Source organism: Ursus arctos, unplaced genomic scaffold (assembly GCF_023065955.2).
Source record: "Ursus arctos isolate Adak ecotype North America unplaced genomic scaffold, UrsArc2.0 scaffold_12, whole genome shotgun sequence".
Classification (NCBI taxonomy): domain Eukaryota; kingdom Metazoa; phylum Chordata; class Mammalia; order Carnivora; family Ursidae; genus Ursus; species Ursus arctos.
Genome location: NW_026622786.1, coordinates 5,750,650 through 5,762,984, shown reverse-complemented (window position 1 = coordinate 5,762,984; position 12,335 = coordinate 5,750,650). Strand labels below are relative to the sequence as shown.

Genomic DNA, 12,335 nt, shown 5'->3' with positions numbered 1-12,335 from the left:
TCTCACAGTATGGTGGTCCCAGGGTGGTTCCACTTCTACATGGCAGCTGGCTTCCAACTGACAGGAAGTAGAAGTTGCCAAGACAGTTAAGAGCTACTCCTGGGCTTGGCACAATGTCGCTTCCATCATTATCTCGGTCGTGGTGGTCACAGAGCTTGCCCAAATTTAAGGAGGTGGAGAACAGCCTCTACCTGCTAATGAGAGAAGGGGCAAAGGCACATTTACAAAACATCATGTGGAACAGGAACTTGCGTAACGGCCATCTTGGCAAAATACAGTCTGCCGTAATATAGACGGTCTTCCAAATAGAAGGCACGAAAGATCCTATCTAGACTTAGGATTAAGTGATTCCTTCCCCTCCCCCCATGTTGGTTTGTTTGTTTATTTTACATATGCTGTCCACCCAATGTGGGGCTTGAACTCACGAACCTGATATCAGGAGTCGTGTGCTCTTCTGACTGAGCCAGCCTGGTGTGCCAGGATTAAGTGATTCTAATCGTTGAATTTATTTTTATTTATTGTGTTTGTTGAGTATCTACTCAATAAATACATTTAGTGTTTCTTGAGTATCAACGGTGAATCTACACTCAACTAGTCCTGTGAGGAATGTAAAATTTGGCATTGTATTTACGTCCACAGGACTTAGGATTCTTCTGGACATATGACTAATACATATAAAACAGCATAAGAATGATGGCACACTAAATTGATGTCGCGTATCAGAGCAGGATTTACTCTTAAGTACCTTCTTTGGTTTCTGTGCCAGAATTTGGCGTGGGGACCTCCTTAGAGATGTTCTCACGGAAATCTCTATTGAAGGCCCATAATTTAACATTCACTCATTTTCATTCCTATTTTTTCCTCTTGTCTCCTGTATTAGGAAATATGACTCCCTGATTCAGGATCAGGCCCGAGAGCTGTCGAACCTACGCCAAAAGATGCGAGAAGGCAGAGGTATCTGTTATCTTCTCACCCAGGATGCCAAAGATACAGTAAAATCTTTTGAGGACCTTCTTGGGAGCAATGACATTGACTACTACCTGGGGCAGAGCTTCCGGGAGCAGCTCACCCAGGGAAGCCAGCTGACAGAGAGGCTTACCAGCAAACTCAGCACCAGTAAGTTGACCATACAGCTTTGGCACACACTCAGTCACTCCCACAGCTCCAGGCCCAGGTGGCCACCACACCTCCACCACAGCCTTTTCACCCAGGTCCTGCTTCCACTTCATTTCCTGGGGCCATCGCAGGATCGGGACTGGCTGGTGGGGAGCACTGAGGAGGAACACAGGGTTGGGGAGGTCATGATTGCAATGGCAGAAACTGGAGCACTCGTGGCAAGTGGCCTTTAGGAAAGCAGGCTGTGTCCATCCAGTGCTAAGGGGGAGAAAGGGAGAAGAGATTGGAGGACCTCATCATAGTGAAAAGAGTCTGACCTGAAAATTGCAAGACTCAAGCTGTGCCCTGGATGCCGCCATTAACTTGCTTTGGGCAATGACTTAGCCTTTCAGTGTCTGTCTCTTTGTTTATTTCATGGTGTCGTACATGAATATAACCCCAATATAGTGAAAGCACCCTGCCCTTTGGATGTGATTTGGACACTGAATGTCATAGTGCAAGGGCTAGGAATGTTGGTTATCATTGGAGCTCTTTACTTAGAAAACATTTCCTGGGAGTAACCCAGGGAGTACAGCAGGATCCGAGTTGGGGGCCAGACATCCCACATGCTGGTGGCAGGTGCAGAGGTGGGACAGGGCGGTTTGTCATCTCCTCGGAGCAAGAGTGGGTTCCACATGAATGCTGTGATGGGACACACAGCATACATCTGCGAGTCAGTCTGTGGCAGGCTTGGAAGCTGGAATGGTCCAGAGAGAAGCTGGGCAAGTGCCTTTTAAACTTCTTTGCATTGATTTAGGGCAGAGGAAGTCATGATGCTGTTCACCAGGTCAGGGGAGGTCTGCCTGGTGAGCTCAAGAGAGCCTAAAGGTCTCCCCTCCGAGGATACAGTCTGCAGCCTTCCCAAGTAATTCTCCTACATGTCCTGGACATACACAGAGGAGTCACCATTCTGTACTTGTGCATTTATAATGTGGGAAGTGGGACCTGTTTAATTTCTTACCATTTCTTTCTGAATTTGGCTTACAGAGGATCATAAAAGTGAGAAAGATCAGGGTGGACTTGAACCGCTGGCCCTCAGGTAATTTGAAACAGGATCAGGAACAAGGCCCAAGGGGTCCAGGGTGACTGCAACTTTGCAGATCAGGGAGGGGAAATGCTGATTATAATGAATTCATTTATTCATGGAACACCTTAGCCTAATTCTTTACGCTCTTTTGCCATATTCTGTTGATTTCTATTTGCATATTTATTCTCCAGGCTTGGTAAACTAGAGTTGGTCTGACCCAACAGTAAACTAACCAGGGTCCAGGGGCCCTTGGCACCCCCAGAGTTCTCCTCTGCTTTCCTCCTTTGTGCTACTAAGTTGGCTTACCCTGAGTTGAGTTGGCAGCTAGTTTAATAATCGTTCAATTTCCTTGGGGGGAAAAAAGAATCAAAGAACCACAGTACAGTTCCTAGGGGGGAAAGGCCTGGACGTTGCAGATGCCTGGGAGGCTGCAGTATCTCAGGAACCAGTTTTCCATGAATCACTGCATAGACTCTTATCATGTGTAGTAAAATACAGGCTCAAAATCTGTTGTAGCCACCAGTTCAAGCCCCTCTGTGTCAGAAGTGTGCTTTAGACCACTTTTTAGACCATTCTCAGAATACCTGTCATGAAGAGCAAAGTGTTTTGGTTCTGTTTTCATTTCTGATCCATCACAGACACATATGTGGGCTGTACCCTCAATCAGCCAGATGATTCCACACATCCTGCTCTTGGTTGTCAGTGGCAATGCCAAGATGCTGTATGTTTCTCACTGCTCACCTTCAGTTACTGTACTTACCTTCTTGGAGACTGATAACCAGCAGCTCTGCTGGGGCCACACTTGGAGCAGCTGTGCTTTAGAGGGCTGGCTGGGGCTCCGCTAGTCCCCAGCATCTCACGGGGCCAGTGCCCTGGGTGGCTATTGCACCTCCTCCTCCCTCTGCACCCCACCTACCCTCCGCCCCTAATCAGTGATAGGTTATTTTGATCGTTCTATGCCAGAATGGTTCCCTTGACTCCTGCAGCTTTTCCCGTGTGCCTTAGTCAGGACTAGTTGGTCCAGTGACCTTGGCTTCACCTGTTGTCCCCCTTCACCTTAATAGGCTCAGCAGGGAGCTGCAGGAGAAGGAGAAAGTGATTGAGGTCCTGCAGGCCAAGGTGGATGCCCGGTCCCTCACGCCCTTCAGTAGCCATGCCTTATCGGACTCCCAGCGCTCTCCCAGCAGCTCCTCCTTCCTGTCTGATGAGCTGGAAGCCTGCTCTGACATGGATGTAGCCAGCGAGTACACGCACTATGAAGAGAAGAAGGCTCTGCCTGGCCACTCAGGTAGCCTCTGCTTTCTGGGTGGTACCACTTTTCTCCAGGCGGAGAGGAGACTTCTGTAGCCAGGCCTTATAGCTCCACCTCGGTGTGTATCAGGCTGAATGTGGCTCTGGGACCAAGCACCAAGCACACGCCCCAGTGGCTCAGGATCTTTGCTGTGCTCCTGACTCCACAGGGTGTCACTGGGTCTCCACTGGATGTGCATGCTGGTAGACCCAAGGGGAACTGCAATAGGAAGAAGGAGAAGATCCTGGAAGGCTTTTCTTCCCCATTGCTTCATGAGCATAGACTGCTGACTTCCTTCTTAAAATGGGACATCTTCTCCCTCCTGCAGTGGCCTTGCTCACTCCATTTCCTGAGCCAGTATCCCCTGAGTATCTGTCAGTGGCCACAGATGCTGTCGGTTCCACCTGGTATTCTTGGAAACGCCATTTCCATGGGTTTCCATGTCTGGGCCCCACTCTCACCTCTAAGGTGGTTTGCTTCCCTCAAGAAGCTATCTGCAAACAAGGAAATGAACCCTGCTCACAGTGCTTGTGCTTGGTGCTTTCCCAGAAAGCAAGGCTCTGCCCTGGTACCGCTGGTTAAATATAAGGCCAGATTCCAGTTCTTTGTCGACCACCAAACATTTTCTTTCATTCATGGGTTTTGTAGATTCCATCCATCATTTGAGTCATTCCGCTGTACTGTCTTCTAAGTCATCAGGAACCAGTGCACCTCAGGGGGTTAAGGCCGAACCCAGCAGCAAACCCATCAGCTTGCCAGCTCCCCAGACCCCCCCGCCCCAGGAGGCCAGCCAGGCCCATCCAGGTATGCGACAGCCAACACGGCCAGAGCTTTGTCTCCTCTTCCTCAGCAGCCTGTTTGACTCTTCTTCAAGGACGAATGTTTCCACTGTCAGGGGCTTCTCTGCAGCAAATCCTAGACGAAATCAAGAGGCCATCATAGTTCACCAACTGTGTCTGCGTTTTCTTTGTTTTAAATATTGTAGACAAATCAGAGATCCACATAGACTTGGATCTGCATCCCAATTTTGACCAGTAGTTGGCAAATCATTTTAAAGTAAACATTTTCATTCTTTCATTTCACTCTGGGGAGCAAAATGTTTCTCCCAGGATTTCAGTAGCCAAAGAACAAAAAGAAAGTCCCTTCTGCTGCTCGCCTCTAAGAATTACCCATTTTATCTGCACGGTGGGTCTCTGCAGCAGCTCGGGATGTCCATGTCCTCAGACTAGCTTCTGTTCACATCACACGATCACTCACGGATTTATGAACTGGCTGGCAGCCCTTGGTATGTACCTAGTGCATGTCCTGCAGCCAGTTGGAGGGATACATTTCATTTACCTGCCCCAACCGAATTGCCAGGGGGTCTGCTGTTAATTAGGGCCCCACACCAGTGATGGCAGGGCAAAGGCAAACCTTGTCCTCGCCTCCTACCTCCTGCCATCACCAGCTGGATGCCTTCAGTGTGGCTTGTGGTAAGGTGCCCGAAGAAACACGGTGCTTTCCTTCTGCTGCCCCTGTCTCTCCTGAGAACAAGTCAGCCAAAATCTTAAGAAGGGGTTGTGTCTGGCTCTTTCTGAGCCGGGGCTCAATGTTTCTGGGCCAGAGTAGACAGCAGCTGGCCCAGGAAGTCATGGGGAAAAGCTATTTGCCTAGCCCTGTAGACATCTGTGTAAATGCTTTGGGGTCAAACAGGGCAGAAGGCCAGGGATTTTAAAATCAGAACGCCTCCCTGAAGGATGCCTGGCCTGTGTTACTTGGCAATGTGGGTGTCCTTGCCATGCTGCTCTGATAACGTGTCAGCATTCTGGGGCGAGGGATGTGATTAGAATGTATTCATTCTCTTCCTTGGAAGGCATTCTCCGCAGGTCAGCCTTGGTTTCTGCTCCCTCCGAGGGCTACCTGCCATATAACTGTTTTTAGGAAAGAGGAGACGGATTCAAACATCAGAACATCGCAGGGTCCCTAGAGACCTGTCTGTAGATGGGCTGCATCATGCTCATCTGTGAAGATTTATTTTAAATGCAAATTTCTAAGCCCCCCTCCCAAAGTTTATGACTTAGTAGATCAGGGCCTGAAGAATCTGCACGTATTAAGAATTTTTCCTGAGGGATGTGAATGCCCAGCAGGCATGCAAGCTATTGTGTCTGAGTCACTGCAGCAAGACCTTTATTTTTCATTTGGTGAATGAACCCATTGATTTGAGATTCTGAGGTTTGTTTCCATGATGCTCTTGAATTACATGCATGAGGAATGCACATTTCCCCACAGTGGTAGCCCGCTCCTGCCCTCCTCAGGGTGAGCCTTCATGCTCTCAGAGGAGTTCTAGTTGTCGGGAGTCTTGTCACAGGAGCAAGGACCGACTCATGCCCGGGGCACTTGAGAACACTGAGGCACAGCCGTCCTGACCCATCCGTACCTGGGATGGCTGGGAGTGGCTCCCATAGCTGCCTGGGTTACAGTTCTGCCACCTTGCCTTCTAGAGCCAGTGGTTTCCAAGATGAGCATAGAATATGTATGCCGGATATCCCTGGCAAGGGAGAAGGAGGAGCGGTCAACTAAGCCAGCCTCTTGGATAGCAATGCTTGCCTTTTGCCTTGTCCGCCAGCACCACGCGGAATGATAGCCACCCCGCAGGGAGACATCTGCACAAGAAATAGTTTCATCTTCTCCATCTTTTCCCCGTTCCTTTCTCTCACTTTCTTTCTAATGACTTGTCTCCTTTCTTCCCAAGTCTAGGCCTTCATTGTCCCTCCATACCCACGCTGGTTAGACTTCCCCAGGCACCACTGCCCTCAGCTCCCCCCAGCTTCCTGCCTTTCAGCTCCACTGGCCCTCCCCTCCTTGGCTGCGGTGAGACACCCGTGGTCTCCTTGGCAGAGGCTCAGCAGGGGCTGCAGATGCTGCAGAAACAGTTGGGAGAAAGTGAGCACTTCCTGCTGCATCTGTGTGCTTGGGCATGGCAGCCCCACCCTGCGTGGCTCTGCATGGCTTTGGCTTGGTGGCAGAGTTCTTAAAAAGAACATAGGGTGTACACGTTGCCAGCAGATGGTTGACAGATGGCCCAGCTTGCTTTTTTTGGGAAATATATTTACTGTTGTCTTGCTGGTGTGTGTGTCTCATCGCTTCACCAGGCCCTAGAGCTGCTCCTCTCCTGCTGCTGACAGTGTGGGGTACCAACGAGTATGCTGATGCCTGACACGCCGGTGATGTGTTTGTAGGCAGGGCATGGGCCACAGCTTTTGTGTTGCCTATGTGAGACGAAGAGGCCATGAGAAAGACGGCCACTTTCCGGGGAATCCTTTCCAGGCCTGTTATATTCTCCTCCTGTGAAAAATGCTCTTAATCAAGGTGAGATCCTGACATCATCAGGTGGAGAGCCAAAAGGGTAGTAGTAGTAGTAGAGGATTCAGAAGAGGTGACTAAGCCCCTCTTCCTATGGCACAAGGTTCATTTCCACCCCTGGACAGGTGACATGTGGGCGGCTAGAACCAGAAGCACAGACTGTGATACCTGATTGTAAATTCTGTCCTCTGACTCCCAGAGATCATTGATCTTATCAGTTACAGACTATGTGCAGTCAGTCAGCTTTTTGGAAAGGCTTTGATATATGTATGGGCTGGATGCCTCATAAAGATTTTGTGTGTGATCAATTATAGCTTAGAAAAAAATAAGGAAAACCCTCACATGAGGAATTTGCTCTCTAGTAATGCAAAAACGAAAACAAAAACAAAAACAAAAACAGCACCTAGAAATCAGTTCGATGTTACCTTAAAACCACATTCTGTGCCTTAAAAAAAAAATAACTCAGGTGAGCCAGAGATTGATGGTAAGGGTCACCAGGTGCTGTGTCGAGTAACCTAAGACCACAGCTGAGAGTCATACACCTGAAACCCCAGTTGTCATTTACCCCACCTTATTTCTTTTGTCAACGCTGAAAATGAATACACTGTCTAGTCTACTCTGTTCCACTTTGATTCCCAGAACCAATTAGGTAAAACCCTTTTTAGGAGAGTTTGCACATGTTCCTTTTTTGCAGGCAGGGAAGTCTAGAAGACTGCCTCCTGCTTATTGCAGCTTCACGCAGGGGTAGCAGTCTAGGCTTACCCAGCAACACGAACCTGTTCTTCCCTGAGCCTCACACCACTTGCATGATAGGTAGAGTCAGAGTAGGGGACTAAGGCTTAGGGGAGTAGAGCTACTTGTTGAAGGTTACTAGTAAGTGGGAGAGACGGGCTTGAATCCAGGTCTTCTGCTCCCAGTCCTGTTTTTCCATGATAACTTTTCTGTCTAGGATGGTTTTGTTACCATCCTGCTCAGAGCTAAGCTCGACAGATTCTGGAAGCCCCTTGTAACAACCTTTTCTGTTTCTCTTTAGAGATCAGTAGAAGGTTCTGATGTCTCTGATCTAGAACTTGTTATTTTAGCAGTTCTGGAACCAACAGTTGATGGATAACAAATTTGTCCCATATCAAAAGGGCAAGAATGTTCTCTAGCTTACTTTTCTTTTCCTTTACCTTTCCATACTTGTCAGTTTGTCTTTGTCCCAAAGGAAAAATAGGACACATCTGTACATGATAAAGGGTCTGTTGATATGTGTTGAAGTCATACCTAGTTAGAGCCATTGACCAGAGTTTGGATGGTCCCAGCTTTGGTGAGCAAGATTATAGCCCTGTCTTGTCTGTCTGACCTGAAGCACAGCTCTCTCTGAGGGTCTACAGCTTACCAGTGTTCCTTGTTTGCTTTGAACAAAGCTTCCATGTGGACAGTGGTGCATGGCGGCTTCTCGGGTCACCGTGGGGCAAAAATCTCCTTGTGCTAGAATCTGTCCAGTGTCTTTGCATGGTTTAGGGCATGTGCTCTATGTTGTGTGACCAGGGCAAACTGGAACATGAGAATACTGATTGCTGTTACTGATAGACTTGGAACCTTCTACGACCTTGGTTAAAAAGTAAGCTGTCAACACAACCCTTTGCGTTGTGTTGGGCTGGGGAGGAAGGGGGTGTGGAAGAGGTAGGAAATCACATCTTTACTGAATCCCAACTAAAATTTAGATGCTGAGGGGCGTGTGGATAGCTCAGTTGGCTAAGCATCTGGCTCTTGTTCTCAGCTCAGGTCTTGATTTCAGGGTCATGGGTCCAAGCCCCACGTTGGGTTCCACACTGGGCATGGAGTTTACTTAAAAAAAAAAAATTCAGATGCTGACATTTCTCATCGCTCTCTTTAATTCCCAGTGATCCTAATGAACATCTAGTATTTTGCAAATTGTGGAGGGAGAGACCCAGGACAGTACTGCTCAAACTTTGCTGCCTATTAGAATCACCTGGGAGAACTTTAAACCATCCAGTGCCTAAGCTGTACCCCCAGTTAAGTCAAAATCTCTGGGAGGTCTGGGCTTCAGTGTATATTTGTTTACATTTTCCAAGGTGACTCTAATATGTAGCCAAATTTGAGAGCCAGTTACAACTGGAGATAAAAATTGACAAGTGCCAGTTGCATTATCCCCTCAGAGGAGTTTGGCTTGGTTGGAAGGAATGATGACCTCTTCCTCTTTGCTTCGGGTGAGCTATCTGTTTACTCTGCTGTCCATGCTGATAATCCCTAAAAGAAAGCAGTCTTCTGAATGTAAATATCCTAAACTGCAGCCCTGCCCATCTCTCTCTGTCTCTCCCAGAGACTTCTTTTTACATAGAAGCAGAGATGATTTGGCTTAGGGGAAGGCCGATGATTTCCCAAGATCTATGAAAGCATAAGCCTATGTTAAATGAAAGGTCCTACATCCCTCCATGGATGCTAGTACTGAGCACATCTGTAAATAGGAATGTGCTATATCCCCTGACTTTGGGACTGAGTTCTGGAATTTTCCTGGGCTCTATCAGGAGGAATTATAATAGAAGCCAGGAGTGGGGCCACTGGACTTTTCCTTTTCCTGGTGACTTTCAGATACTTTATCCATCCTCTGCCTCTTGGTGTCTCATGCCAGCAAACACATGGGGTGAAAGTTATGGCCTCTAGGGTATGGTCTTCATCTAACCAGTATTCTGCAACATACTGGGATCTCTGACATCGCACGTCCCCTTTAGTGTCCATTCTTAACAATCCCACACTTCGTTGCTGGTCCTTCCCTTCCAATCCTCTCTTCCTCACTCCGGTTTCTTTCTGCCCAGGTGTCAGCACCGTCCATCCTCCTTCCCCAGCTGCATTGCCAAGCAACCATTTAGAAGCCACCTCTTCCCACTATCTCAACCCCGCCCAGCCCCACTCTCCTCTGAGGGGCAGCACAGAACTGGGCAGAATCCTGGAGCCTGGCTACCTGGGCAGCAGCAGCCAGTGGGATGTGATGAGGCCTCAGAAAGGGAGTGTATCAGGCAACCTGTCCTCAGGATCCTCTGTGTGTCAGCTTGACTCCAAACCCACAGGTAAAACATGAAGCTGAATGGGTCAGCCTATGAAACAAAATCTCATTGAGAGTCTACCCCTCTCCTACCTGGGCAGGGGCATTTTTCATCTCTCTAGTCCCCGGCTCACGGAGTGGGGATAAAATGAAAGGGCTGGACCTTTCTAAGTGGCCCCCTTCGGCCACCCTTCACAGGGCCTCAGTGCTATTCAGGGGCCTGGGAAAGTCTGGGACACATCCTGTGCTCTCACACTCATGTCATTAGCCACACGGGAGAAGTTCATGTCCATGGACTTTTATCTCCTCTCTGAGGCTGGAGGAAGGGCTTGATGCCTCATTAAAGAATGTTCAGTCAAGAGTCAGTAAGAGGAATGGTATCAGGGCAGAGTGAGGTCTTCCCTAATGCACTCAAGAGAGAAAGTCACACTTAGGTCACCACACCTTTCCAGATACTTCAGTTATTTTTCTAAACCATGTGGAACTCCCTCGCACCAGTTACACTGGTCACTGCACACTTATATTTAAAACTCCCTCACACTTTCGGGTGCCTGGGTGGCTCAGTCGGTTAAGCATCTGCCTTCAGCTCAGGTCATGATCCCAGAGTCCTGGGATCGAGTCCCACATTGGGCTCCCTGCTCAGTGGGGAGCCTGCTTCTCCCTCTCTCTCTGCCTCTCTGCTCTGGTCATGCTCTCTCTCTCTCTCTCAAATAAATAAGTAATCTTTAAAACTCCCTCATGCTTACTGTGTGTAGGAGGAGGCTTTGCACCAGGCTGTCCTGGGGCAGAAAGCCAGTTTGGTCTTGGAGCAGAGTCGCCATGTTCCTGAGTGCCCATGTGAGAGAATGCAGTTAGTGGAAGGATGGGGATGTTTAGGGATCCTGCTGAGGAGCTGCTGGCTGAGCCCCACCCCCACCTGGGCCCCACTAGCGACCAGGTTCCCCACCTCCCACCTCTTCCATGTCCTGGCGGGATGGTTGCAGGGGCTGACCTGCTGGAAGAACATCTTGGTGAAATCCGGAACCTGCGTCAGCGGCTGGAGGAGTCCATCTGCATTAATGACCACCTGCGGGAGCAGCTCGAACACCGGCTCAGCTGCACGGCCCGTGGGAATGGTAGGAGAGGCCAGAGCTGCCCACTTTTGTCAGGACTGGGGAACTTCCGAAGGGAGGGCCCTTAAGCTGAGCTTCACACTTTTCAAAGCACCATGCTAGGATTTTCTCTACCTGCCCCTTCCAAACAGTCTGCCAAGGCAGGTGGGGCCCGTCCTCTTATCCTCACTTTGTAGATAGACTGGAGCTAAGAGAGAACTTTCCTCATGGCAGAACTAACAAGGTGTGTCCATAGTGTCTGACTTCTCATCCCATCCTTAATCTTCTCATATAAGTGCCTACTGACCTCCCTGTGCCTTGCCATGTGATTGGCAGGTGGTAGAGCCAGGTCAGCGGGCGCCCTCCCCCAGCCACTCACTGAGGTGGCCTTTCTCCCGCTACTCTCCTCTCTGCTGTCCCTTGGAGGCCATTCCTTCTACACACCCTCATCCTGCCCGCAGCACAGAAGCTGCTATTGCAGGGCCAGAGCCTCTGGAACAGCTGCAAGCTAGGGCACGTAGTGGGGCCTGCACAGAACCCACTGGTAGGAGGCACACAGAAACCAGGCATTTGGCCCACCAGGCTTGGGGTCCAGGCCTCGAGTACCCAAGCACTGCTGCTGGGTTGGGACAGTATTTCTGGAGGCACAGAATGGGTAGCTTCTTGAAAGTGTCTCTTACCCAAATGTGTAACTTGTCTGCTTGCACTTTCTGGGACAGGATCCAGCTCTAATTTCTACGGTCCTGGCCTGGAACCCACATCCCAGCTCTACAATGAGAACAGAGTCCTTAAGGAAGAAAACCGGAGCCTTCAGGCTCAGCTGAGTCATGTTTCTAGAGGTGGGTGGTAAAAGCCACACACTGTGCTCATTCCCGGTCCCTTTCCCCATGGGCACACCAATCATGACTTGAAGCCAAGAGAAGAAGGTGGAGACAACAGCTAACCAGATCCGCCAACCCAAAGTCCCATGGCTGTCCTCCGTCTAGAAGGGGCTGCTTCCTGAGAGGTCCTAACCATGGGCCCTCACACTCCGAGTCTCTAGGGACAGAAATAGCTCTGGGAAATCCACAACCTCTGTGCAACCCATAGATACTCAGATATTCAGTCATTAGTTATGAAACTGGATACTAGTTGGGTGTCTGTTCTACCTGTCCAGACTTCACTGCAGCCTCATGTGTCTCTCCCGGTACTGAGCTGCCATCCCCATCTCCTCACTACCTCCCCTTACTCACCCACTCGGGCTCCTCTCTGCTCAGTAATCCTCAGGACTTTGTGTCGGGAGGCACCAGCCAAATGTCCTCCAGAGCTTTCCAAGGGGCATCTATTCGATGGGCATCCAAGGGGAGAGGGCATCATTTCCTCTGTGACCTGGGGGGCAGC

General features: G+C 49.4%; 1 protein-coding gene across 1 annotated transcript in view; it reads left to right on the top strand.

Moving 5' to 3' along the window:
• Positions 1 to 12,335, top strand: part of LOC125282155 (myomegalin-like) — a 111,058-nt gene that overhangs the window by 83,529 nt on the left and 15,194 nt on the right. Inside the window, 8 exon segments of the mRNA XM_057310760.1 lie at positions 881 to 1,116; positions 2,143 to 2,194; positions 3,247 to 3,470; positions 4,122 to 4,277; positions 6,210 to 6,395; positions 9,638 to 9,889; positions 10,848 to 10,979; positions 11,675 to 11,794. Of these exon segments, the coding sequence (XP_057166743.1) occupies positions 881 to 1,116; positions 2,143 to 2,194; positions 3,247 to 3,470; positions 4,122 to 4,277; positions 6,210 to 6,395; positions 9,638 to 9,889; positions 10,848 to 10,979; positions 11,675 to 11,794 (1,358 nt within the window).